At 38.8% G+C, this 27,123-nt stretch overlaps 1 protein-coding gene across 1 annotated transcript in view; it reads left to right on the top strand.

The window, feature by feature from the left end:
- Positions 1-24,613, top strand: part of ALX1 (ALX homeobox 1) — a 33,096-nt gene extending 8,483 nt beyond the window's left edge. The window contains exons 3-4 of the mRNA XM_056569394.1: positions 17,915-18,043; positions 24,142-24,613. Of these exons, the coding sequence (XP_056425369.1) occupies positions 17,915-18,043; positions 24,142-24,462 (450 nt within the window). The 3' untranslated portion in view covers positions 24,463-24,613. The remainder of the gene's footprint in view (positions 1-17,914; positions 18,044-24,141) is intronic.
- Positions 24,614-27,123: the final 2,510 nt, after the last annotated feature.

Genomic DNA, 27,123 nt, shown 5'->3' with positions numbered 1-27,123 from the left:
ATCTAGCACTGCCCAAATTTTTCTGTAACACAATAGAATAATGGACATCTGGGTGCAGATGGGAACCTATACTTATTTTGTTATTTTCTCAGGGTTTCTTCATGTGTCTGGCCCCTTGGAATTATTCCCTCTGGTTTAGTACAAATACACAGAAGAGAAACTGATGACAAACGTGATCTCTTGGTTTCCTATGGCGTTAGTTTGTCATCCAGAAACATCATTTGTGTTGTTGGACGTCGTCCTAAAATGGAAAGAGAAATTCTGTATTCAGAATTTATGGCTGCTGGACAGGTGCATAAAACATGTCATCACATATGTGAACTAAGCCTTAGAAAAGCTGCAGTATTATTTAGTTTATACAGTGGTCCCTCAACATACGATGGTAATCCGTTCTAAATGGGCCATCGTTTGTTGAAACCATTGTATGTTGAGGGATCCGTGCAATGTAAAGTATAGGACAGTGGTCTACAACCTGCGGACCTCCAGATGTTGCAAAACTACAACACCCAGCATGCCCGGACAGCCAACGGCTGTCCGGGCATGCTGGGAGTTGTAGTTTTGCAACATCTGGAGGTCCACAGGTTGAAGACCACTGGTATTAAAGGTTGTACTCACCTGTCCCTGCCGCTCCGGACCATCACCGCTCATCACCGCTGCCCTGGATGTCGCCGTTCATCGCTGTCGCCGCGTCCCCGACGCTCCAGCAAGGCCTCTGCTTCCCCGGCATCCTCTCTCTCCGTCGCCGCCATCACATCGCTACGCACGCCGCTCCTATTGGATGATGGGACGGCGTGCGCAGCGGCGTCATGACGTTGGAGGAGAGCGCCGACGATGGAGGGGTCCAGAAGAGGATGCGCTGGAGCCCCAAGGACAGGTAAGTGATCGTCAGCGGACCACACGGGGCACCGTAAATGGCTATCCGGTGGCAGCTGAAGCAATCTGCGCTGCCGGATAGCCGTTTATGCGATGGCCCCGACATACAAAAGCATCGTATGTTGATGCCGCCTTCAACATGCAATGGCCTCTGAGAAGCCATCGTATGTTGAAATGATCGTATGTCGGGGCCATCATAGGTCGGGGGGGTCACTGTAATGTGCTCCATTAAAGTCTAAGGAAAAGTGGCTGTCAGTGCACACACTGTATAAAAGATTGCAGTCATTGCCACATTAAGAGCTGCATTTCTATAGACTGGAATGGAACACATTATTATCCGCTGCAAATTTAAAGTTGTGGGACAGCAACTATGGATCTGCCGTTGTGGATTTTCCAAAGCAGTTGATAATACATAAGAATTTCCTTGTAAAATCCACAGTTGCGGATCCGCAATTGCAGATTTGACAGCTTTAAATCCATAGAAAATCCTGGTGTATGTCAGCGTACCCGTAAAGTAGGGTCACACGTGCCATATTTTGCTGTGCGTATTTTCCTACCTGTTGTATTCAATGGAGAAGCATAACCAGCTGCAGAAAATACGCAGCAGCAAACTACAGCACGTGTGACCTTACCCTTAGTCAGTATTTTTAGCCAAAACCAGAAGTGGGCCCAAAAAACTGAAAATGGTGTAAATCTTTTCATATAGGCTATTATTATTCTTATTTTTCTTGTTTGAGACATAAGTCTTATTTTAGGCTAAGTTTCTACTTGTTATTTTTTACTGCATTTTTTGTTTGGAAAAAACGCAAGAAAAAATGCCTGAAAAAACGCCAGTACAATTTCCTGCATCTGGCTTTTTTTTCTGGCATTTTTTCATTTGTGTGGAAATTGCATTTTTGGCACCTTGGCAGTTTTTCCAATTTCTCATTGATTTACAGCTAACATCTGGCCGCAGCGTTTTTTGGCCGCAAAAACGCCATGCGGCAGACTTGGCGTTTTTCTCTGCGTCCCCCTCAAAAAAAAAACAAGTAGAAACTTAGATTTACACGAATCATTTGTATTTTTTATTCAGTTGCTACTCTGATGTCTATAGAAAATGATCAGAAGTCTTAATATACGGCATTTTAGCTTTTAGAATGTTTGTGGTATTTGTTTTTTTTTTATCCCCAAACACAGCATGCTTTGGGTGTATAATTTATTCTGGTGTTTTTCACATTGGCTGCTTTATAGAATTTTAAAAACATCATTAAAAAAACACAAAATGCTTGTAAAACCCCTCCTACCCCCCCCCCAAAAAAAAAAGTGCTCATGGCATCAGTTTGAATAAAAGCATTGGATCAATTTTCCATCAATGTTTGAAGCCCAAAACCAGTAGAGGGTCTAAAACCAGGAAGAGGTGCACTCTAACCCATCACTGTTAAAGGGGTGCTCCACTGCTCATTGTCTGGAACAAACTGTTCCGAACGCTGGAGCCGGCACCAAGAGCTTGTGATGTCATAGCCCCGCCCCCTCATGACATCACACCCCGTGAGCAGCAGAGTACCCCTTTAATGCTCCATTCCTAGTTTTGGCTTAGTTTTTGAACCAAACTACTGACCAAAATACTGCTGTGTAAAAGTGTCCGTAAGTAAATAATAGTATTTCCTATTCCCACAAAGAATATTTTTCTTGTGTTTTTTTTATTTATTTTTTGGCTGATTTCTGAGCTTACAGTTTGTTCAGGGCATACCTCATTTTATGAAATCCCAGCATGCCGTAGGTGTTGGCTTTGTGTGCCTTTTGTTTTACTTTCACTTAATTGAAAATAAACATAAGACTGGGTTTATACCACCTATAGGGTGATCATCCGGGGTATACACTGGGAAAATTTGCTGACATATTTGGCATTGTATATATATATATATATATATATATATATACATATATATATATATATATATATATATATATATATATATATACCTTCATTAGACCATTGACACGTTTTTTTTTATTTTAGCAGTTTTTTGCTTTTGGTTCATTCTTCATCTGTATAATGCTAAAAATGAGGCTCAAAAAAATAAACGACAAATTGCCTTAGACAGGAATATATCAAAATATCAAGAGTGGCCCTTGTAATACTTATGTTCAGTATACATCCCATACCATCTCCTCATCTGTATTAGTGCGGATGACAATACATTTCAGTACAGAAAAATACATTTACAATGTGGCATCTTTTTTATGAGCATCAATGGCAGAGATATCCGAGACATTTGTTTTAAATGTGTTGTGAACCTAAAATGCTTCAGCTATGCTTTCCCTTCTATATAGAAAAAGACATAAAACACACACGTGAACCTAACCTTATCATGACATATTAGACAAGTTATCTTTTTTATTTATATGCTGTATATTTTGTGAAAATGACACAATCTGTTGATTTTGTTGGGGCACACTGCTGCCAGTGTAGGGCACCATTTTGCAATATTCAGAAGACAAATGGGGAGATTTAGCCAAACCTGTAATTAGAAATAAATTGAATGGAAAACTGTCAGTCTGTTCACCCAAACCAACCAAATACACTGGGTTATATTCTGGGTGAACAGGAGTCCAACGAGGGGTCACTTACTTAAATATGTCCAGTAGGTCCTGAGATATGTCTCCCAGAAGATTCTTTGAATTGGCCCAATTTACATATTCATTGCCTTCGGCTCCACTTCACTAGAAGGAGAATCTTCTAGGGGACATATCTCAGTAAGTTAAAGTGACCTCACATTGGACTCCTTTTCACCAACACCATAACCCAGTGTATTGGTTTAGTGTGGGTAAATAGGCTGACAGTCTTTCTCTAACCAGTTGCCCGTAGCAACCAATCAGTTCGCTTCTTTTATTTTAAAAAACATCTTGAAAAATAAACTAATTGATTGGTTAATATGGGTAACAAGTATATTTTCCCCAAAAGTTTAAAAAAAATAAAAAAATTAAATAAATATATATATACAGTGACCCCTCGACCTACGATGGCCCCGACATACGATAATTTCAACATGCGATGGCCTCTCAGAGGCCATCGCATATTGAAGGCAGCATCAACATACGATGCTTTTTTATGTCGGGGCCATCGCATAAGCGGATATCCGGCAGCGCTGACTGCTTCATCTGCTACCGGATAGCTGTTTACGGTGCCCCGTGAGCTCCGGTGATGTCTCTTACCTGTCCCCGGGGCTCCGTCACTTCCTCTTCAGGATCCCCTGCGCTCTCCATTGACGTAATCACGTTGCTGCACACGCCGTCCCATCATCCAATAGGAGCAGCGTGCGTGACAACGTGATGGCGGCGAAGGAGCGCGCGGATGCCGGGGAAGCAGAGGCCTTGCTGGAGTGTCAGGGATGCGGCGACGGCGACATCCCGGGCAGCTGGAGTGGCGGGGACAGGTGAGTACAACTTCCTCTAACAGTGGTCTTCAACCTGCGGACCTCCATATGTTGCAAAACTACAACACCCAGCATGCCCGGACAGCCAACGGCTGTCCGGGCATGCTGGGTGTTGTAGTTTTGCAACATCTGGAGGTCCGCAAGTTGTAGACCACTGTCCTATACTTTACATTGCACGGATCCCTCAACATGCGATGGTTTCAACAAACGATGGTCCATTTGGAACGGATTACCATGGTATGTTGAGGGACCACTGTACCACCTGGCCCAGTTGCCTTTGGCTTTATAGTGAAACTGATGCTAGAACTGATTCTGTTGTTCTTAATAGGGTTGTTCAAGGCATCTGGGGTGCCACTGAGGACGCTTGACTGGTCCAGACAATGTATTTTCTTATCTAGTTCTAAACCCTCTATAATAGAAAGTGTTATAAAGCCTGATAACTAGTGTTGAGCAGGAATATTTGTAATGCTAATTTTTATTGCGAATATTGGCACTTCACGATTTTGCGAATATTTAGAATATAGTGCTTTATATATTCGTATTGACGAATATTCGTTTTTTATGCAAATTTTAGTTTTTTTTTTTTCACATACGAATTTTTATGCAAATTTTCACATGGAAAAAAAAGTGAATGAACATAGCGAATATGCATAGGAGGAATAATCGTCAATATATTCGCGAAATATCGCAAATTCGAATATGGCCCCTGCTGCTCATCACTACTGATAACATCTCATGCATTTTTGCTTCACTTCAGTTGGGATCAGTTCTTGCACTTAAACTGATTCCTATGCAATCTGTATATGTAAACCCAAAAGTTCTGCCTTTAAAAACACTACTAGAAAGACCACCATGCTATGCTCCATTTTGCATCTCCTGTGTCAGTGTTTATCCTGAAGCTGCGCATGCGCAGCGAAACGCGTTGCATCTAATAAATCCATTGATTTTATCTGGCTCCCTGATGGTTCCTCTCTGCGCCGGACTAACTCCTGAATTTACGGTCATTCTGTTTTGAGTGTTTATCCTTTAGAATGAATTGGGTTCTGTCAAATCATTTTCTGCATTTCTTTGACAAAACCTAAATTACAAAAAAAAAAAAAAAAAAAGCCTTCCTGATGTCCTGTGTATGCGACTCAACTATTGTAGGTTCGGCAGAGCTCTAGGTCTTATCCAGATTTCCTTAGTATGCTCAGCAGTGAATCCCACATGTGTTCTATATTCTTAGTTCCCATAGATTGATGATGTAGTGTGTTTTCATATTATAGATTCTGGAATTGTTCAGTCATCTGAAAGGAATGTCTTTGTGTGAAACGTACTGTCATGAAATGCACCGGTTTTTTTTTTTAGAAGGCCTAGATAACCTGTGGCTTTTTATCTTTAAGAAGCCAAACCACCAAACGGCTTCCTATGCTATGCCATGACATGTAGTTCACCAAATCATACGAGAGAGAGGCTAGTTCCCCAGCATCATATGAAGCTGACTAACCCATATATGTGCCTTTTCCTTGTATAAAACATGTCATTAAGTTTAATAGTAACCTCCCTAGCATTCCCCAGAAGTAAACCTGAACCTAATTTCTCTGACCTTTCACCTGTCACCTTTCCTGCTTCACATCAGAGTCGTAATTGGCACCCATTTAAAGGAGATTGTCAAGGTCTTTTTCCCCCCAGTGAAAGAGTCTCATTACTAAATTCTCCTAACATGTTCCCCCTGTTCCCTGAGGAGACTTCAGGAAATATTTTTTCCACCCACAGACATGATGAACACATTTACCAAGCTGATTTTTTCCCTTTCTTTTATTCCTAGACACTTATTTCACCAGTGCCATATTTATTGTCTCACGGTAGCAGTAAATCTCTTTAACCGTTTGAAGATAGACTTAGGCTAAGAGGCCTCCCGTCCACTGGGAACGTTGGTGCTGGATGCATATAAGAGCTGATGCTGAAAATGGCCCACATGAAATGACGCCATTACCAGCGATGCCGTGCTATGTATACCTTAAGGGGAGAATTTTTCATTACGCTTAGCAGTTTTTAGCTTTGAACTTAATTGAGTTATTTTCTACAAACTCTTTTAACAGCAAGGCTTGTTGTAAGTAAATACGTCGTACCAATAAAACAGGTTTCTAATGGAAGAAATCTGCTTTCTATTTATTACGTGTGATGCAGGTTGTGACAGCGCTACACATGTCATGTAGGATCTGTATTCTATTATATTCATTATTAGTGGGAAAGGAAAACACATCAGACTGTGTTAATATTGTCATCGTCATTGCCGTTCTCTTTTATTCAGTAAGAAATGTGGAATGTCAGATTTGTAAGTGAATCTTTACTTTAAAACTAATACACTACAATGTCTCACAGTGTAAAGAATAATGGACATTTGTGTCTCATATCTCGCCGATGGTCACTTTAGTCACCGTAACCACTTGCTGCAGTTATTTGTGGCTCTATAGACATATACATATATATAGTTATGTATCCTGGTGTTTTAGAGTATTTTTTCAACCATAACCAGGAGTAGAAAGAAATGGAGTTGTCCAGAGCAGGATGTCAAGCAATGCAATATTTATTCAGCGGTAACTGTGGGTGATGACAAGGTGACGCGTTTCAGCTGCACTCAGCAGCCTTAGTCATACAAAACAATAGTGCAAATGGCTCGCTTATATGGGGGTGAAAAGATTGGGTCCGCCCTGATGGGAGTTTTCACTGGGCTTAACCCATTATTCACCTCCATCCAGCAAGTATAGTACATATAGTAAAAAACGCACATATAATGTGAACAATAGTCAACATATTAAAACGCTTGAATTACAAGCAATGATGTAGAAAAAGACATACGTTAGTACTAAAAATACAAAAGCAAATTACAAAATGTCAGATGACATATATACATGTGCGATCCCAAAATGGAAAAGGAAAAGACAGGGGGGAATTTCCAAAAATAGAAAAATAGAAAAATCTATATAAAGATAGCCCTATATAATATAAAATGAATTCAAGTGACCTATATGGCTGTATATGCTACCATAGGGCATGAAAAGCATAAATTCGAAAAAAATTTTTTGTTTCTTTTTTATGTTTATTATATTCCAATTATATAATAGGATCGCAAATGGATATACGGAACAGTTGAATTATCTCAAACATATCCCCACATGTGGTATGAATATTATTTAATGCTCAGTTATATATATACTATTAATTATCAATAGTCACATGTGCGGGAAATGATTGTGGGGAAGAGAATTTATCTATGTATATAAAAATAAACATATATAAAATTGTCCCCCCAAACTCCAAGAAAAACCAAAAATATTTAGTTCCATACACGAACAACAGCAAATCAGTAATGGAGAATGACATCTTGTCTTAAATTTAAGCCAAGGGGACACCTAGTTTGAAGTTTAATGATCCAGAAGACTTCTCTATCCAATAATTTTTGCTTGATATTACCTCCTCTAATATTATTGGTGACCCTCTCAATCCCCTGGAGGCTGAGACCAGAAAAATCACCCTCATGTTTTTCGGCAAAATGCTTACTAACCATGGAAAGATGTCGGGTCTGGAAATGGGGGATGTCCGACAGGTGTTTTCTGGTCCTAGCCTTCAGGGGATTGGAGGTGCACCCCACATACTGTAACTGGCAGATGTTGCATGTCATTAAATAAACCACATGACTCGTGTTGCAATTAATATATTCTGACATGCCAAATGTTTCTCCAGTTACTGTGGACATAAAGGTTTTGGAATTCTTCATGATTTTACAACAAATACACTTTAGATGTCCACATTTGAAATTACCCTTGGTATTCAGCCAAGTTGGTTTTTTAATTTCACCAGAAATGAACAAGCTCGGGGAAACACATTGGCCAATGGTTCTGGCCCTCCGTGACACAAATTTATACCCATGTTCAAAAATTTTTATATATTGGCTATCATTAGCTACCATTGGTAAATATTTCTCAATTATTTTACATATTGGTTTGAAATCTTGGCTATAATTTGTGGAAAAAACAAGGGGTTTAGCTTCACTATTATTTTTAGGAACTTGTGATAATGGCTTTTTAATGCCATATACCAAGTCAGACCTATTTTTTCTCCTAGCAATGTCCTTGGCTCGGTTCAATGACCAAGTCTGATAACCTCTTTGACCCAGCCTCACTGATATATCCTCCGCCTCCTTTTCGAACAGCTCCAGTGTGGAGTTGTTCCTCCTGGCTCTAATCATTTCTCCTACCGGGAGATTCTTGACCACATGCGGTGGGTGGCACGATGTTGCCTGCAAAATCGAATTGGTAGCTAATTCTTTACGGTATGTTAAAGTGGTGACCCTATAATTCAAAGGATCACCCCTCAATGTCAGATCCAAAAAACTAACCTCATGTTCCTCACTATGAAGTGTGAATCTGAGGTTGCAAGGATTCTGATTGAGGTACAGGCCAAACTGCTGCATGGTCGGCATAGACGACCCCCCGATAAACAGGAGGTCGTCTATGTACCGGCCATAGCACAGGATGTGCTCCCCAAATGGATTGTCATGTGAAAAAAGAAAATTTCTTTCCCACCAACACATGTATATGTTTGCCAATGAAGGCGAGAATTTAGCACCCATAGATGCTCCGGTGATCTGCAGAAAATATTCTCCATCGAACATGAAAAAATTGTGGGTAAGTAAATATTCCACCACCAAAATAATGAAGTTCTGCAGGTCACCGGAGTATGGGGCATAAATGGACAAAAACCATCTCAGGGCAATCAATGCCTCCTTGTGGGGAATCACGGAATACAGAGCGGTGACGTCAGCTGTTATCCATCTCATCCCGGGTTCCCACCGGATGTTGTCCATAGCAACCAGGACATCCCTGGTGTCTTGGAGGAAACCCGGGATGAGAGGGACCAACGGCTGAAGTCTGGAATCGACCCACTCACAGAGTCTCTCATTGAGAGAGCCAATCCCCGCTACAATAGGACGCATCTGGGGAGGAAATGTGTTCTTATGGATTTTAGGGAGCGAATGAAAAATTGCCATGACGGGATTAGTTATTTTGATATAATCTGCCTCCTTGGACGTGAAATGGCCATCTTTTACTCCCAAATCTACCAGATTGTATAATACCAATTTGAATTGTGGTGTTGGATTCATTTTTAATACTCTGTATGTGTTTATATCCGACAAAATGTCCATATTGAGCTTTCTATATAATTTAGAATCCAATACAACAACCCCTCCACCTTTGTCCGCTCCGCGAATCACTATATCTCTGGTTTCAGACAACTCTTTCAGGGCCACTTTTTCACATTTTGTTAAATTATGTTTCATTATTTTGACATTTCGAGATAATTTGTATAAATCCCTTTCCACTAAGTTCTGAAATTGTTCCAATACAGGTGTGCGGGACATGATGGGATAAAATTCGGGGTTGGGGGTAGGGAAGGAAGGTTCTACATGATTTCTGGATGTGGTCAATTGTTGTAATTCCGAGAGAGTGGAGAGGTCCCGGAAAGAGAATCCCTCCACTCTGTCGGATACACCCCCATGGGTGGGATACTGGGGTACCATGAGGGAAACATCATGATCGACAGTTGGTACAGATATGAATGCTGTATTCGAATCAAAAAAGTAATCAGAAAAATCATAGTCACCCGTGCCCAGACTCCCACCACCTCCCGCCTCCCCCTCCCTCCCCAAGTCCAGCACAAGTTCCTGAGTGGATCTCTGATCCTGAATCTTGGCAAAGTGTTTTCGCACCGTAATGGAGCGGACAAAACGATTAACATCCAACATGGTTCTGTAGAAATCGAAAGAGCATGATGGAGAAAAAGATAATCCTTTAGAAAGTACCTTTAATTGCGGCTCAGGCAGGATCCACGCAGAGAGGTTGAAGACCGGAATGCATGTTAGGTCGGTTTGACTTGATGTCTTCGGGTTCTCTTTACGGCCGTGATGTTTGCGGCCCCGGCGTCGTTTTTTGCAGACTTTGCTTTACGAGACTGAGGAAGAGGGGAAGACGCTGCTTCTGGAGTATGCGGAACAGACATCTCATTTGGCTCCGTTCCAGACATGGAATCCGCATCCGTTTCACTAAAGCTGACCCTTGCTGGTTTGTTGTTTCTGTTATATTTTTTATAATTCCTGTGATTTTTCAGGATAGACTTCGGAGTTGATTTTGTTGGTCTGTTCTGTGGCCACTCATAGACATGGTTGGACTTATAGTCCTGCAGATCTCGAAGGAACTTGTTCTCCTTGGTTTGAGATATCAAAGTCTCCATTTTAACAATGTTCCCACTGATTTTTTGATTGAGGTCCACATAAGTGGGATGATGTTCGTACTTGGAGATAGAGTTCTGTAGTTCCGAAATTTTAGATGTAATCTCGGTTAAGGCAGTCTCCTCATGTTTGATAATGAGCTTGACAAACCTGAGGGATGAGTCATTTAACAGTTCTTCCCATTCTGCCTTAAACTGTTCGGAGAAGATCGTGGTTGGGAACTTTCTCAATCTAAGTCCTCTCGGGACCATGTCACGCTCCACATATTTCTTTAGCGTAGACGAGTCCCACCATAGTTTAGTCTCCGAAACTAGTGATGTTTCCAAATCTGACATAAGAATTTTCAAATCCACTGCTTCATCAACGCTCACGTTACCTTTGCTGAAGATTTCAGTGATTCGGCTTGATCGGGCTAGGCGTTCCTCCACAGGTTTGAGGCAGATGTCTGCTGGCATTGCAGACTCCCTCTCTGTTTCTTTGGATTGTGGACACGCCATTTCCAGGAGCACGTTGCCAGGTCCAAATGATCCAATAGGTACAACAGGTGCGGCACAGCTCACTCGATCGCCCCTCCCGCTCACGGACCGGACCGGACCTCAGTCCATATAATAGTAGAAAGAAATGGAGTTGTCCAGAGCAGGATGTCAAGCAATGCAATATTTATTCAGCGGTAACTGTGGGTGATGACAAGGTGACGCGTTTCAGCTGCACTCAGCAGCCTTAGTCATACAAAACAATAGTGCAAATGGCTCGCTTATATGGGGGTGAAAAGATTGGGTCCGCCCTGATGGGAGTTTTCACTGGGCTTAACCCATTATTCACCTCCATCCAGCAAGTATAGTACATATAGTAAAAAACGCACATATAATGTGAACAATAGTCAACATATTAAAACGCTTGAATTACAAGCAATGATGTAGAAAAAGACATACGTTAGTACTAAAAATACAAAAGCAAATTACAAAATGTCAGATGACATATATACATGTGCGATCCCAAAATGGAAAAGGAAAAGACAGGGGGGAATTTCCAAAAATAGAAAAATAGAAAAATCTATATAAAGATAGCCCTATATAATATAAAATGAATTCAAGTGACCTATATGGCTGTATATGCTACCATAGGGCATGAAAAGCATAAATTCGAAAAAAATTTTTTGTTTCTTTTTTATGTTTATTATATTCCAATTATATAATAGGATCGCAAATGGATATACGGAACAGTTGAATTATCTCAAACATATCCCCACATGTGGTATGAATATTATTTAATGCTCAGTTATATATATACTATTAATTATCAATAGTCACATGTGCGGGAAATGATTGTGGGGAAGAGAATTTATCTATGTATATAAAAATAAACATATATAAAATTGTCCCCCCAAACTCCAAGAAAAACCAAAAATATTTAGTTCCATACACGAACAACAGCAAATCAGTAATGGAGAATGACATCTTGTCTTAAATTTAAGCCAAGGGGACACCTAGTTTGAAGTTTAATGATCCAGAAGACTTCTCTATCCAATAATTTTTGCTTGATATTACCTCCTCTAATATTATTGGTGACCCTCTCAATCCCCTGGAGGCTGAGACCAGAAAAATCACCCTCATGTTTTTCGGCAAAATGCTTACTAACCATGGAAAGATGTCGGGTCTGGAAATGGGGGATGTCCGACAGGTGTTTTCTGGTCCTAGCCTTCAGGGGATTGGAGGTGCACCCCACATACTGTAACTGGCAGATGTTGCATGTCATTAAATAAACCACATGACTCGTGTTGCAATTAATATATTCTGACATGCCAAATGTTTCTCCAGTTACTGTGGACATAAAGGTTTTGGAATTCTTCATGATTTTACAACAAATACACTTTAGATGTCCACATTTGAAATTACCCTTGGTATTCAGCCAAGTTGGTTTTTTAATTTCACCAGAAATGAACAAGCTCGGGGAAACACATTGGCCAATGGTTCTGGCCCTCCGTGACACCAGGAGTAGATTCAAAAAAGCATCACAAGTGCATTATATATGAGCTCTTTATTGGCATTTGTTTTAATACAATCATGTATCTGCTGCCTTTTTGTGTAAGAAGTGGCCAAGTAAGTTTTGCTAACAAGCATATTTATTCCAATATAATGTAACATTGACTGGTTCGTACCATAGTTCATATAGTTGCAGTCACATATAATAAGGAGGGGGATAAGTTTCCTTTTCCTTAAAAAAGGCATATATGGCACAATGGGACCAAATACATAGCCCATTGGGGTACCCATAGGCAATACCGTCCACCTGATAGAAAAGTAGCACGTATTGAAAACAATGGAATTAGTTAGACCATTAGTTAAAAAAAAATAATAATAATGATAATAATAAAAATATATATATATATATATATATATATATATACTTGAAAATGATTCATGTTGCTGCTTTAACATGAGTTGCATAAGTCACACTTATTTTGGACTATTTGGGAGTTCTGCACCATTAGGTATATATATAAGCCATTAGGTAAATATAAGCCAAGTCTTTGACATCATATTGCTTTATACACATGTACACCTGTACTTAGAAACTAGGTGTCATTTTTTTCTTTTTCTTCTAATTTTGCTACTGATAAATAGGCCCCTGTGTAGATTTTGCTAAACTGTAGGAAAATCTGAATATATATTTTTTTAAGTTACAACAGTGGTTCATAGACTGATGTGTTATCGTTCACATCTACTAATCATTTAAAACCATCCAAAAATTCACTTTATTTTTTTTTTATAACAAATGAAACGCATCCCAGAATGGAATATATAGAAAATTGTTGTTCGGAAAAAACTTTTTTATGAATGGTATGTTACAGTTTTTACTTGTTTTATAACTGACCCCAAATTATTAAGTAATTAAGAGTAATTCACGTTTACATGTACATTTTTTAAAATTTATTTTTAATCAGAATAGATCCTGACTAAACTTATAAAAACTTTATCATTCTGATTCCCTCGAAATAAAATTTTGTCAGCTACAGTGTCCTTTACTTTTTGTTAGCAAACATGAGTTAAACCTTCATAAAAGAAAAGCGCCTGTATGAACTCCACTATAAACAGCTCAGCAGTTAGGTGTCGTGTGAAATATTACCTGATATTTCCAGTGTAATGTTTTATGACTGCATTCTGCGGTGATAATGATAATACAGTCATGGCGATAGTGCTAAGCAGAGGACAACCATTAAAAATGAATTTGTTGAATGTGAAAAATTTTATTCGGTAGAGATTTGATCAGTTATTTGCATCAGTTTTTTTTTTTTAATCTAAACATAATCTAAAAAAGTATATTGGAAACCTACTGTATATACAGCAACAGTATAAATTAACTATGAAATATCCTATTTAATCATATATTCTGTGGTTTGCATCAGTAGCATCACTTAATTCATAAAAACAAACAAAACAACAAACAAACAAGCAACACAAAAAACCAGACAGTTTGGGTTGATTCACACTAGTATTTTTGGAATGTGAATATTGTTTTAAATGGTATGAAAAGCAATAAATAAATAAAGTAATTAACCTTACTATGATTATACTTATTGCATTAATATGTGATTAAAACTTGTTTGTATCTGTTTGGTCAGGATCTGGTTTCCCCAGGATCCAAAATGCATACAACATGAACGTAAAAACAGAACCAGACCCAGAGCTGATTGAAAAATGGACTCATATTAGGAGTTTGTGTATCAGATATCCAATAATGAGATTAGGGACTTATAACACAAAATAAAAAAGACAGTAAATATAACTTTAGTGCAGTTGCAAAACGTCATCGGTAAATATATACACATGAAAAGGCCAGGGTTCATTTTTAATTTTTAAAGATTTCAAGAATATATTGAAAAATTGATACTTAATATTATTGTTATGCTTTAGTTTCCTATCAGTTTAGAGGTTGAAATGCAGAAATAATAAATAAATAAATACTGTTAATGCATGCTAAAGGATTACTAGTACAAATCCAAACTTATTAATGTAGGATAAATCTTATAGTAATGTCTAGTTGCCTCGAATACTATATCAATTCAATGTTTTTGTAAAGCTGAATATTGGTTTTGCTGCCAAGTTGTTATTAAAAACGTAACCTGGAATCGGTGCAGCAAGGTGCAAAAATTCAACATGTTTAGTTAATAAAAATTCCATTTGCTATCAATATATTTTATAAGAAGCATTTGGCCTTAAAGGGCCAGTGCAGATCATCCTTTAGGTCTTCTTCATTCAGACAATATTGATGTAGTTAGATCTTTTGAACGCTGAGAAGGATTTTGGGAAGAAGGGAGGTGCGGGGGAAACTTCTTTATGAATACATTGGAATATGTGGCTGGGTTCAACTCTGAGTACGTCTACTAGCTAAACAGCCCAAGATTTGATCTATAGAATGCTGCCCTTACATACAGCAGTCTGTTGACAGATCTGCGTTAAAGTGGTATTCCATTGGAAAAAAGATATTTTAAAATCAGCTGGGGGCAGAAAGTTATACAGATGTGTAAATTTCTTCTTTTTTTAAATAGTTGAATCTTCTGGTTCTTATATGTTGTTGTATGTCCTGGAGGAAGTCAGGTTGTTCTTTCCAATATGACACAGTGCTATCTGCTGTGACCTCTGTCCATGTCAGGAACTGTCCAAAGCAGAAGCAAAACCCTCAGAACAAACCTCTCCTGCCCTGAGCCGTTCCTCACATGGACAGAGGTGGCAGCAAAGGGCACTGTCAGTTTGAAAAGAACTAGACAACTTCCTCCAGGGCATACAGCAGCTGATAAATACTGGAAGGATTAAAGCGCAATTGTCATGAGTTTTTAGCCCCCCAGACATCTACAATGTTGTTACAGATGTCCGTAACATGAGTGTAACCATACCTTTATCGCTTCTTCTCCTTCTTTTATAACTTATAAAATACATATATCAGGCACAGTCGGATAGGCGTGGCTTGGGGTTCGCAAAGCCCCGCCGCCACCACGCCTATCCTCTCCTTTCAGCGCTGGGACCACTGTGTAGTAAGATGCAGCACATGCGCCCCTCCCTTCCTCTAGTACTGCCCCTGCGCAGCAGGAGCGAGTGCTAGCTCTGTCAATGCAGGGCGGGGGCACGCGCAAGTCAGGAGGGGTGCATGCGCTGTGTCTTACTACACAGCGATCCCAGCTCTGAAAGGAGAGGATAGGCGTGGCGGCGGCGGGGCTTTGCGAACCCCAAGCCACACCAATCCGACTGTGCCTGACCGCTGGATAAATGTATTTTATAAATTAGAAAAGAAGGAGGAAAAGCAATAAAGGTATGGTTACACTCATGTTATTGACATCTGTAACAATATTGTAGTAGACTCGGGGGCTAAAAACTCATGACAGTTGCGCTTTAAGATTTTCAAATAGAAGTAACTTAGAAATATGTTTATTTTAAAAAAAAAAATTTCTGAAATTTTTCTCATATTTAATCTGTGAAGTTTTTCAATTCTCTTGTAGGGCCACAACAGGATAAAAGTAGTAATTCCTAATTTCCCTTGAAGTTAGTTTATTTTTTGTGTAAAGCTGGGTTTAACTATGTCTGGCATCTTGCATAGGTGAACTCAGCCTAGATCTTGACACAACTGATGCCACAACTGATGACAAGTTGTCATCAGTTGTATGGTATCCGGCTTACATTGTTTCTGTATGGGGGAACAAAGCAAGCTGTCCGATGCTATCCGGCGTGTCCAACTATCCGGCATCAAAATTGAGACTCTGGATGATTTTCAACTGTCCCATTCAATGAATAGGGTCAGTTCTAGCCTTAGTTGCCCTCTGGTGCACGCCGGAGGGGAACTATGCCGGATGCCTGATATATGTGAACACAGCCTAATACATGTTGGGTCTACCAAAGAGGAAGACAGTCTTTTCAACTGCATTCTACTTCGAGCAAGAAAAGTCCATATTAACTCTGAAAGTGAGTTTTGTAAACCAGACAACCCCCTAAAGTCATCATTATACATGTACAATTCATGCTACACTAGACCTAACAACTCTTTTCTCACAGAAATTGTAAGCAACAGTAGTAAAGTATGAACTATTTTCTTTTCTAAACAACCGGATTGCTGCTGCTCGTCATTTTGTCAGTGGTAATAGAAGGGAAAAAATGGAAATAATTAAATGAGTGTGTAGACTGGAGAAACTGTATTTGCAGCTTGGGTTGCATTAAGGCACCATATTTCTTTCGCCTCTTGGACACATGTCTCTCTAAAAATACTGGTTCCGATACCAGTTGACGATATCATTTACTGATGGTCACATGGTGACAGGATCCCAAATGTTTGATGAAGTAGTAAGGGGACCTAAGGGTATAAATTCTAGGATGTACACTTGACTGTAGGTCATGCAGATATCTCTTCATACTTATCCTGGATGCGTCATCTAAAAAAATGAAAAAGAATTATATGAATAATAAGTTATAAGGACGATAAAAAGTTATAGTGAGACAGTAGTTATTCTATCTATCTAACTCATATCTATTTATTTATCTATCTATCTCTATCAGAGCTGGTATTTTGTTTTAACCTATCGTGGTTCCAGTGTGTTTATTCAAGGACTGCAGTAACCGTATTGCAGTGTTCCCTAACCAGTGTGCTGCTAGCTGTTGCAGAACTACAACTCCCAACATACCCGGACAGCCAAAGGCTGTCCGGGTATGCTGGGCATTGTAGTTTTGCAACAACTGGATGCACACTGGTTTGGAAACACTGCCCTATAGCATTGACACATGTTTAAGTGTCAGATCACGGGGAGTCCGACCGACAATTTCTCCCCTATCCAAATTTATCTACTGCCAGGTGCCTGGCTCTCCTTGCGCACGGAGAGGGAGTTGGCACGGGCTCTCCATTGACTACTTTACTCGTGTATTACTTTACTTTACTCGTGTATCTCCAGTTTCTCATAGAGATGAATGGAGGGCACGTGCTGGGGCAGCAGATAGGGTATGAAATTGGATAAGGGATAAATTGTTGTCCACTTCAGTACCCCTAACACAAGATATGTAAATATGAAAACGTAACACTACAGAAAAATTAAAATAAGAACTGTATTATTGAAGTTTAGATTTCTCACATTGTTTCTTAGCAATACATATAACCTTAGCTTCACCCCTCAGCTCACATGGTTTTCCATCCACAAGGCACTATTCAAGGGAGCTGGGGTTGCATGTATTCAACTGCCGAACACAGAAGCCATCTTGGAAAGACACTTTTTCCTCCCAAAGATGATGTTGTTCTAGAATGTAGTAGTATAACTGAGTGGTTAATATTTTGTAGTCATCGCAAACGTTTTCAGTGAAACTCTTTATCTTTTTTTAAGGTCTGGTTCCAAAACCGCAGAGCTAAGTGGAGAAAGAGAGAACGTTATGGTCAGATACAACAAGCCAAAAGCCACTTTGCTGCCACTTATGATATTTCTGTTCTGCCAAGGAGTGACAGCTACCCACAGGTAAATATGCACGATGATAATTTAGTCGGTCATGAAAAATGTGCGGAATACAGAATTATGTTACTATGTCATCACAACTATACAGACTAAGCCAACCTGTCTTTAAACTGGATTTATATAATGAAATCATAATTCTAAACCAAAGAACATATAAACAGCACATCTATATTATACTACAGTGAAATCTCCCTTAGTGGACACCTCCCCCGGCAGAGTCCCATTGGACTTAACGTATTTGCACCCTCCGAATAGGGGACATTCCCAATAACGGTCGTGGACACACCCAATAGTGGACAATAGGGGACAAAACACGCCCAATAGGGGACAAAACACACCCAATAGGGGACAACTAGGCTTATGTGCCGGCCCTACCTTGTACACAGGGCCACCGTCAGGGAGGTACAGCCAATACCCCAGTAAGTGGCTCGGGTTACCAGTGGCCCTAGCACCTGCTGGACCCCCCTGTAGCAGCCCCAGCTCACCCTTTGTGCCAAATCATCCCCCCTGTGCCAAATCATCCCCCCCCATGCCAAATCATTCCCTCATCCCCATGCCAAATCATTCCCCCATTCCCTCATTACCTTGCCAAATCATCCCCCCATGCCAAATCATTCCCCCCATTCCCTCATCCCCCTGTTCTTCTTACTTCTTACCTGGCCAGCAGGCAGTGATGAGTGATGCTCCTCTGCGCTTCACTCAGTGAGGACAGTAACGACCGTGAGCGTCAGCTGCCTGAAATGACGAGTGAAGTATGGAGCATCACTCATCACTACTGGCAGCCTCTGCTGCTCACAGCCAGGTAGAGTGATTTGGCATTGCGGGGGGAACGATTTGGCATTACTTTTCCTATTTAATTATATTGTTGAGATTTTTTAAAGCCTTATTACAGTGTAATTTTTATTCCCCGTGAGTGTCCGCTATTGGGAGATTGTACTGTATCACGTATGGTGGGCTGCTGATGTCAGCATAACAACTCGAAAACATCCCTGACACAAATAGTGGGAGACCATAATCATTTAATAGGAATAAAAATAATAATATAACTTAATTTAGGAGCAAAACTCACAGTCAATTATCTGTAACTTTTACAACACAATGCACTAAGTTATAGGAACCATTACTGCAAGTATGCTTAGAAACTTTATCGTGCCATGGATATTCCATATTTATATTAGTATATGTTATAAATAACAACACCAATGAAAACAACAAAATGAAGACAATAACAATATATTGTAAGAGGGTTAATAAATGCATAGACAGACAGACAGATAGAAGACAGATAGATATACACATTTCCAGAAGAACAGCAATCCAAAAAGTTGTAAAAAAAAAAAAAAAAAAAAGCAGCTCAACTTGTAGTTTGTGCCTGCAGGTATAGGAGACAGATAGATAATAGAGACAGATGGATAGATGGATAGATACATAGATAGATGGATAGATAGATAGATGGATAGAAAGATAGATAGATGGATAGAAAAATAGATAGATACAGGACAGATAGATAAATAGATAGATAGATAATAGAGATACAACTTGAAAAAACAGCTTTAACTCCTTTGGTACGGAGGGCGTACCTGTATGCCCTTAGCCTTTTCCTTGTCTATAACGCGGGGCCTCAGGTCGGGCCCGGCCTCTAACAACGGCTGGGACCCGTGGCCAATAGCGCGCGGCATTGATCGCGGTGCAGCGCACTATTAACCCTTTAGCCGTTCAAAGTTGAACACCGTGTCTAAAGTGAAAGGACAGCACTGCTGGTTAGTTCAGTGTGCTGTTCGGGATGTCCGTGGTGAAATCGCGGCATCCCAAACAGCTGTAAAGACAGCAGGAGGGTCCCTACCTTCCTCCATGCTGTCAGATCGCAGAATGACTGCTCAGTGCCTGAGATACAGGCATGAGCAGTCAAGCGTCAGAATCATTGATCAATGGTTTCCTATGAGAAACCATTGATCAATGTAAAAGATCAGTGTGTGCAGTGTTATAGCCCCCTATGGGAGCTATAACACTGCAAAAAAAAAAAGTGGAAAAAAAGTGAATAAAGATCATTTAATCCCTTCCCTAATAAAAGTTTTAATCACCCCCTTTTCCCAATTAAAATAAAAAACTGTGTAAATAAAAATCAACATATGTGGTATCGCCGTGTGTGGAAATGTCCGAATTATAAAAATATATAATTAATTAAACCGCACTGTCAGTGACGTACGCGCAAAAAAATTCCAAAGTACAAAATAGCGTATTTTTGGTCACTTTGTATATCATGAAAAAACTGAATTCAAAGTGATCAAAAAGTCAGATCAATACATAAATTAGCCCACATACCACCCCATACGCAGAAGATTATAAAAAAGTTATAGGGGTCAGAAGATGACAATTTTAAAGGTATACATTTTCCTGCTTGTAGTTATGATTTTTTTCCAGAAGTATCACAAAATCAAACCTATATAAGTAGGATATCATTTTAATATTTTAATAGTATGGACCTACAGAATAAACATAAGGTGTAATTTTTACCGAAAAATTTACTGCGTAGAAACGGAAGCCCCCAAAAGTTAAAAAATTAAATTTTTTCTTCAATTTTGTCACACAATGATTTTTTTCCATTTCGCCGTAGATTTTTGGGTAAAATGACTGATACTCATTACAAAGTAGTGTTGGTGACTCAAAAAATAAGCCATCATATGGATTTTTAGCTGCGAAATTTAAAGGGTTATGATGTTTAAAAGGTAAGGAGGAAAAAACGAAAGTGCAAAAACTGGAAAACCCTCTGTCCCCAAGGGGGGGGGGGTTAAAGAAAGAACATAAAAAAAATACTTTTATTGAGTTATAATGTGGATGTATGGGGCTCTCTGCATCCACCTCAATAGTTTTACAGAAACAGATGAGAAAGTTATCATTTATGGTATGTCCTGTGAATATACCATAAATATCTGTGATTGTAATGCCCCTTTAAGAATATTAGACATATTTTCCCATGTCCCTACAGTTTTGTATTACATTACGATACATAGATGACCTACTCTGCATTTTTTAAACTCATTGCCAAAGCAAAATACCATGTCACGCTCACAATTTATGACATATTTATATTTTATCTATGATGGGGGTAGAGTGTGCCAAATTTTATTAGTGCAGATTATTTGTATATATGTTCGCAAGCCATGTGAGAAAAATGTGGTTATTATTGTTATTGTTCCTTTTACCAATGGGAATACAGTTCAATATGTAAATAACACAACACATGTAACCAGAGCAGCCAGTGAGGCAGTGACTTTTTTTAGGTGACCATTATCGGGCAGGAACAGACAGAACTGCGCTGTTACTTGCTCCTTGTTATGTTTATTTTCATGAATCCGTTTTCAGCTGTGAGAAATCGCCTTAATGTACAGCTAACATTAGAAAGAATACAAGTCGACGTCTGCCAAATCTGGAGGCACAGCAACTGAAATTCTTTAAGCTCTGAAGTATTTTACTGTAGGTCCTTTGGCTTTGTTGACTGCTGAATAAATAAACTGTTGGATATAAGATAGTATTGTACCTTTGGGGACTTTTTTAGTGAACCTTGGCCCCGGTGGTAAAGGATTGCTTAAAATAACCTTTTCCAGCCAATACATCTGTTTTCATTTTTTTTCAATGACTATTCCGCGTCTTTTCTTTTCCAAATGCATGACAAACTTTTTTTTAGCCTTTTAAAGAACTGATACAGAAAGAGAGACATGTTTGGTTTTAGGGACTGAAATGTCTGCACTATTATTATGTATGTCAATGTATGCATCTAATTTTAATATTTCACTTGTATATGACATCATATATTTATATTAGCCAAAAAGTATTATAATTATCTGTGAATTATCTGTAAGGAATACACTGTAATCTATCATCTTGGGATACCCCTTTCACCTCTGACAAAGCAGAGTCTGGATCTTACCATGGGTTGGGGAAGATGCCTTTGTTCTCCATATATCTCATATTGAAGGGCAGTGAGTCACATAGCAGTTACTGACCTGTTGTATTGAGTATGCGTGACTATCTTTTCAGCTGTCTGTGGGGGACTTGACATATATATCTTTTGTACTGGCAAGGTCTGTACTTGTTGCAGTATTTCTTGAAGTGGATTATATACTGCACTGCACAATGTGTTTGCATAGTTTTGCATTTACTATCATAGTGTATACCCGGTATTGATGCATTAATGATGGGTGTGCATTCGCCATTGTTTATGCTTTTTAAAAAATCTTTACTGCACACTTTAGTCGTGATTGTAAGTAGAAGTTCCCTGAGGAACCTGTAAGTACTTTGCAGGAGAAACATGTTGGAACTAGTGTGGTATATCTGTCATCAATTATTTGTGCTTATATTTGCTATGGAATAGTGTGTTTTTGACCCTGCAATTTTTTAGCGGTATCAATGCTATCAATTGTATACATTTTTAGGAGTAAATTCAATAAATAATATGTTTCTTATTGTTTATTATAATAAACTTATTTATAATATGTTTAAATTATTACTTTTCCTTTTGATCATTGGTCATGTTATGGTGATTCTTCTTCCAGCTATTGATCTTTAATGTGTTGTCTTGGGCTAGCCCCTATTATTTATTTGAGCCTGGTACTGTCAATCTAGTAAGAGTGGCAGTGGTGCCAAGTATTGGGTTTACAAAGTAAGATTCTAGCTAGGACCAACAAAACTAGCAACTTAACTCCTGGTTGCTGGTATCTAAGGAGTTCTAAGGATCCTCTGCTAAGAAGAAGGGAATATTCTAAATAGATCATAGTAACTGAAGGCCCTGTTGCAGATCTTGCATTATGGCATAGGAGCTTGAAGTCCTGCCTCTGTTCTATATCGGTCCAATAACGGTTCTGACGGATCCAATAATTTTTTAATTAACTACTAAAGACTATTACTCTCACAAAAATGTCTACATATAAGTCCAGCCTAATACCATATCAAGAATATGAGAGAAGCAGCCCGGGTAAGCTGAGACTGGTAGTTTTAGTAGTCACTCCTACCAACAGACTAGCCTACATAAACCAACTACATACAAATACCAGCGATGTCTTTTGTTCAAGGCATTTGCTATGTATTGAGTATCTTTTAAAGATTGTATTTTATTTACTATCTATTAAATAAATTTAAATGTAAAGCACATGTAACAAAAAACATATAATGATCATTTTATGACCATAACAATGTGCTTGGAAGAGACTCAGTTATCAGATGTACATTGTACCGAGCAATGGAAATGACATTAATGTGTATTTCAATTATTGAGCAGCTTTCCTTTTTACTTGCAAATAGTTGAATGGAGACAAGGTTAGCTGTGAATTATACCAGGGTTAATAACATAAAATTACACATGGGCACACTTATGAAAGTGGGAGTACTAGTATACTGAACTACTGGCTGAAAGGCATCAGATTAAGTCTGCCATTATTTATCCCGACATGGTAGGAAAAGAAACCAGTGTGACTTGAAGGCCATGTCCCTTTTAACTAACTAGAACACATATCGATGTTATGTTAGGAAACATAGCAAGGAAAGGTGGGGGTGTTCATAACTAAAGCGATCATGCAGAGCACCAGTCATGAATTATGGCTATTGAACAGATAAACCTCTCCACAAAATGCTCTAGTATTCTTAAAAGGCTTGTCTAGCACTAAGCACACGTTTTAAGGGGTTCAGACTGGTTACAAAAGCTGTTTAGTGTTTTCTAATCCCAGTCTTAACAGATGGGAAATGTCCATTCATCCATTCAGTGGCTACAGGGGTGACCTGCCTAAGCTGTTGGTCTTCTGAGTGGGCATTTTCTTGTGTCAAAGTGGGGACCAGGTAACACTGGAATGGCAGGGGTGAGGGACCAGACAGATTAGTATCCCTGTTTTTTTTTTTTCTCAATCTTTACCTTGGACCTTTTTTTTTTTTTTTTTCTTATTTATGATTCCTCCCATTTGGCTTTTGGTTATTCCCACCTGTGGTCTTGTGTCCCCCCGGTTCCCATCCCCCTCACGCAAAAAAAATAAAATACCTTTAATACTTTACTGTTTACACTGTTTGAAAAAAAAAAAAAAAAAACTGAATGTTTCCTTTATCTCTTTTTTTAGATACAGAACAACTTATGGACAGGCAACCCAAGTGGAGGATCAGTGGTAACCTCGTGTATGCTGCCTCGTGAACCTTCATCTTGTATGTCACCTTATTCCCACTCTCCCCGCACCGATTCTTCATATGCAGGCTTCACAAATCATCAGAACCAGTTTGGTCATGTGCCACTCAACAATTTCTTCACCGAATCCTTATTATCAGGCGCTACAAATGGACATTCCTTTGAAACCAAACCGGAGTTTGAAAGACGATCATCCAGCATTGCAGTTCTTCGAATGAAAGCCAAAGAACACACAGCAAATATCTCATGGGCTATGTAAATTAATATTTTTTTCTTTGTAATAATTAAAGTGAATACACTCTATTTGTTAATATTTAACAATGTATAAAGATGGCGAGACAATTATGTTCTTATTGTTCAGCTCAAGCTTGTAAACTATTTCATCTGTAAAAATAAATTGAAAATTCCAAACTGTGAAGCTTTTAAACTTATTTTAAGAAGGAAACACAGCAGTAAGCTGAGGTCCCAAAATTGAATTGGCTCTAACTGTTCCTGTGAACAGACTGTATCATTGTGTTATTTTCTCTATGTAAGTCAATGAGGGGGAAATCCACAGAAACGACATGGTTTTCTGCTGCATAGTGTGAGAGGGATTTTGTAAAATCCTGTTCACTGACGTGTAACATCTGGCGGCTGGGGTAAAATTTGATCAGGAACGTGCACACTTAGGAACGGAAAAGGCTAAAACAACATACTAGTAAGGTCAATGAGTCCAATAACAGCAATACCTGTCTGTAGGCTTTGGAATTTTTAACAATATAATTTTAAGAACTCAAAGCTTAGTGGAAACAATAGCTTATAAATATTTTGATTGTTGGTTACAAACTCAAGTTATGTTTATGTATGAACACATAGAATGTGGACATTTCACTATATATCGGGCATTGTCATTTTTTTTAATTGTATGTTTTTATTAGAAATTTTCAAATATAGAGACAAACACTGTCTCAAAATTTTAAAACTGCATGTTAGCGTAGGGTAACACATTGCATATGCGCAGCATATTTTTAAATCCACAGCGGGAAATATGCTTCTTATTCTCCTATGAGCAGATACACAGGGCTTTCCCATGGCAGCTGTGTGTGAGCAGTAAGGTTTGGAGGTTGGCCTGTGTGTTACAGTCCCGTCGGTGCACTGGGCCTGCATCCAAACCTCATGGAGTTTGCCCATGAAAGAATATGCAGCATATGTACCACTGCGCAGCAGATTTTTTGCAGCATGAAGTCCGCTGCGTATACGCAATGTGTGACCCCACCCTAAACAAAAGTCAAGAGACAGATGAGGCAATAAGATACATTAACGAATGCAGGAAAACTCCCCATACCTGCATAGTTACACTCATGTTAATAGAAAAGCTACATGGAAAGATGCAAATACATAAAACACCTGAGGGAAAATAGGGTAAAGTCAAATAGGGCGGCCACCCAATTATGAACGCATTGGAAATTGTAATTCTAATATACCAATCATTTTACTCTATCTTTCAATCTCCTTTTTTTTGCTATAAATGAAGAAGGATATTCTTGTTTACATCCAAAGCCTAGAAGCCCATATGGAGCTAATATCTTTGACAGTCGAGTGTTTGCTATAAAATACGCAGTTAAGGACATTTCTAGGTGTCTGAAATACACAGCATTACAAGTGTCTTTCCTGTCCTGTTTGGCACAATGTATCAGTATATAATGAATCAACTTGGAGTCCAAGCTCATAAAGGATTAAAAAGGGCGCAGAACTGACACATAAAGTATATTACAAAAATCTTGAACGTGCTATTGCACAATTATTCCAGTTACATAACATTGTAATCTCTTTACTCCAACTTTGTGGGCACATTGCCATCAAGCAGTGGCAGATATACAGCAGAGGAAACACTTTGTATGGCCTGAGCTGAGGTCTTCACTTTATTTGCACTTTATTTCCCCCTGTTAAAATATTTATAATTGACCCACAAAAAACATGTAAGCATTGTTCTTAATTTTATTTTGCAAAACATTAATGACACATTATAAAATACAGTTTCGTAAAAAAAAATTAACTATTTTTTTAGTCTTTTTTGTGTCTCCAAAGGGGTTAACCTCTGGCTAACCACACTACCTATCAATGTTTTGATCTTAGTACTTTTTAAAAGTCCCATAGCAATTGAATTCCTTATTGCCCTGAATATCCGTATAATTATAGCTGGTAAAAATAGAAGAAATTATTATGTCCTTGTATTATTGACTATAACAACACATGTGGAGATCAAAATGACTTCCATTTGGATTAGGCTTACAGTCAAAGAAAATTTGAAGGTCAAGCATGCAGAATATATGAAATCATTAACATGTGAATATGAGGATATACATCTATGTTCCAGATATCGTTCTTCCTTGCTGGGTATGACGATGCCAATACAATGAATGGTTTTGCCATCTACAGCCTTCATCACCCTTACCATGTCCGGTTACGTGCTAATATTTTCCACTCCCTGTTTGCTATTCTCTGCTACAGTATTTGCTGTAAAGGGCACAATTGTGGAAGTTACCGTAGTTTTCTCTTTGATTATAGCACTGTCCAGAAGAATTACGCAGAAAATAACCCTCCCTTACTTAACTACGTGCACAGAGCAATTTCTGTCAAAAAGAATTTCCTTATGCTGTAAAAATAAAGAGCAGGGACTGTCTAGAAGAGAGAAGGCATACATACATAAGAAGCAATGAACGTATTGAAAGAGTTCACGTTAGAAGCGTTTTACATTTTTTTTTCACAGTATGAGGCACATCAGTATTTAAAGTAATAGTAACATTTATAAAAAAAAAAGTGAAAAAGCTCCAAGAAGAATCTTCGACTGCTGCTCCTTAATTTGAATCTTATATAAAGACCACGTACACACAAATATCTATAAAATCATACACAAGAAAGCTGAGAGACCTGTCGCCAT

This window comes from Hyla sarda, chromosome 4 (genome assembly GCF_029499605.1).
Source record: "Hyla sarda isolate aHylSar1 chromosome 4, aHylSar1.hap1, whole genome shotgun sequence".
Classification (NCBI taxonomy): Eukaryota; Metazoa; Chordata; class Amphibia; order Anura; family Hylidae; genus Hyla; species Hyla sarda.
The sequence above is the reverse complement of the archived record's forward strand: the minus strand, read 5'-3'. Positions and strand labels throughout refer to the sequence as shown.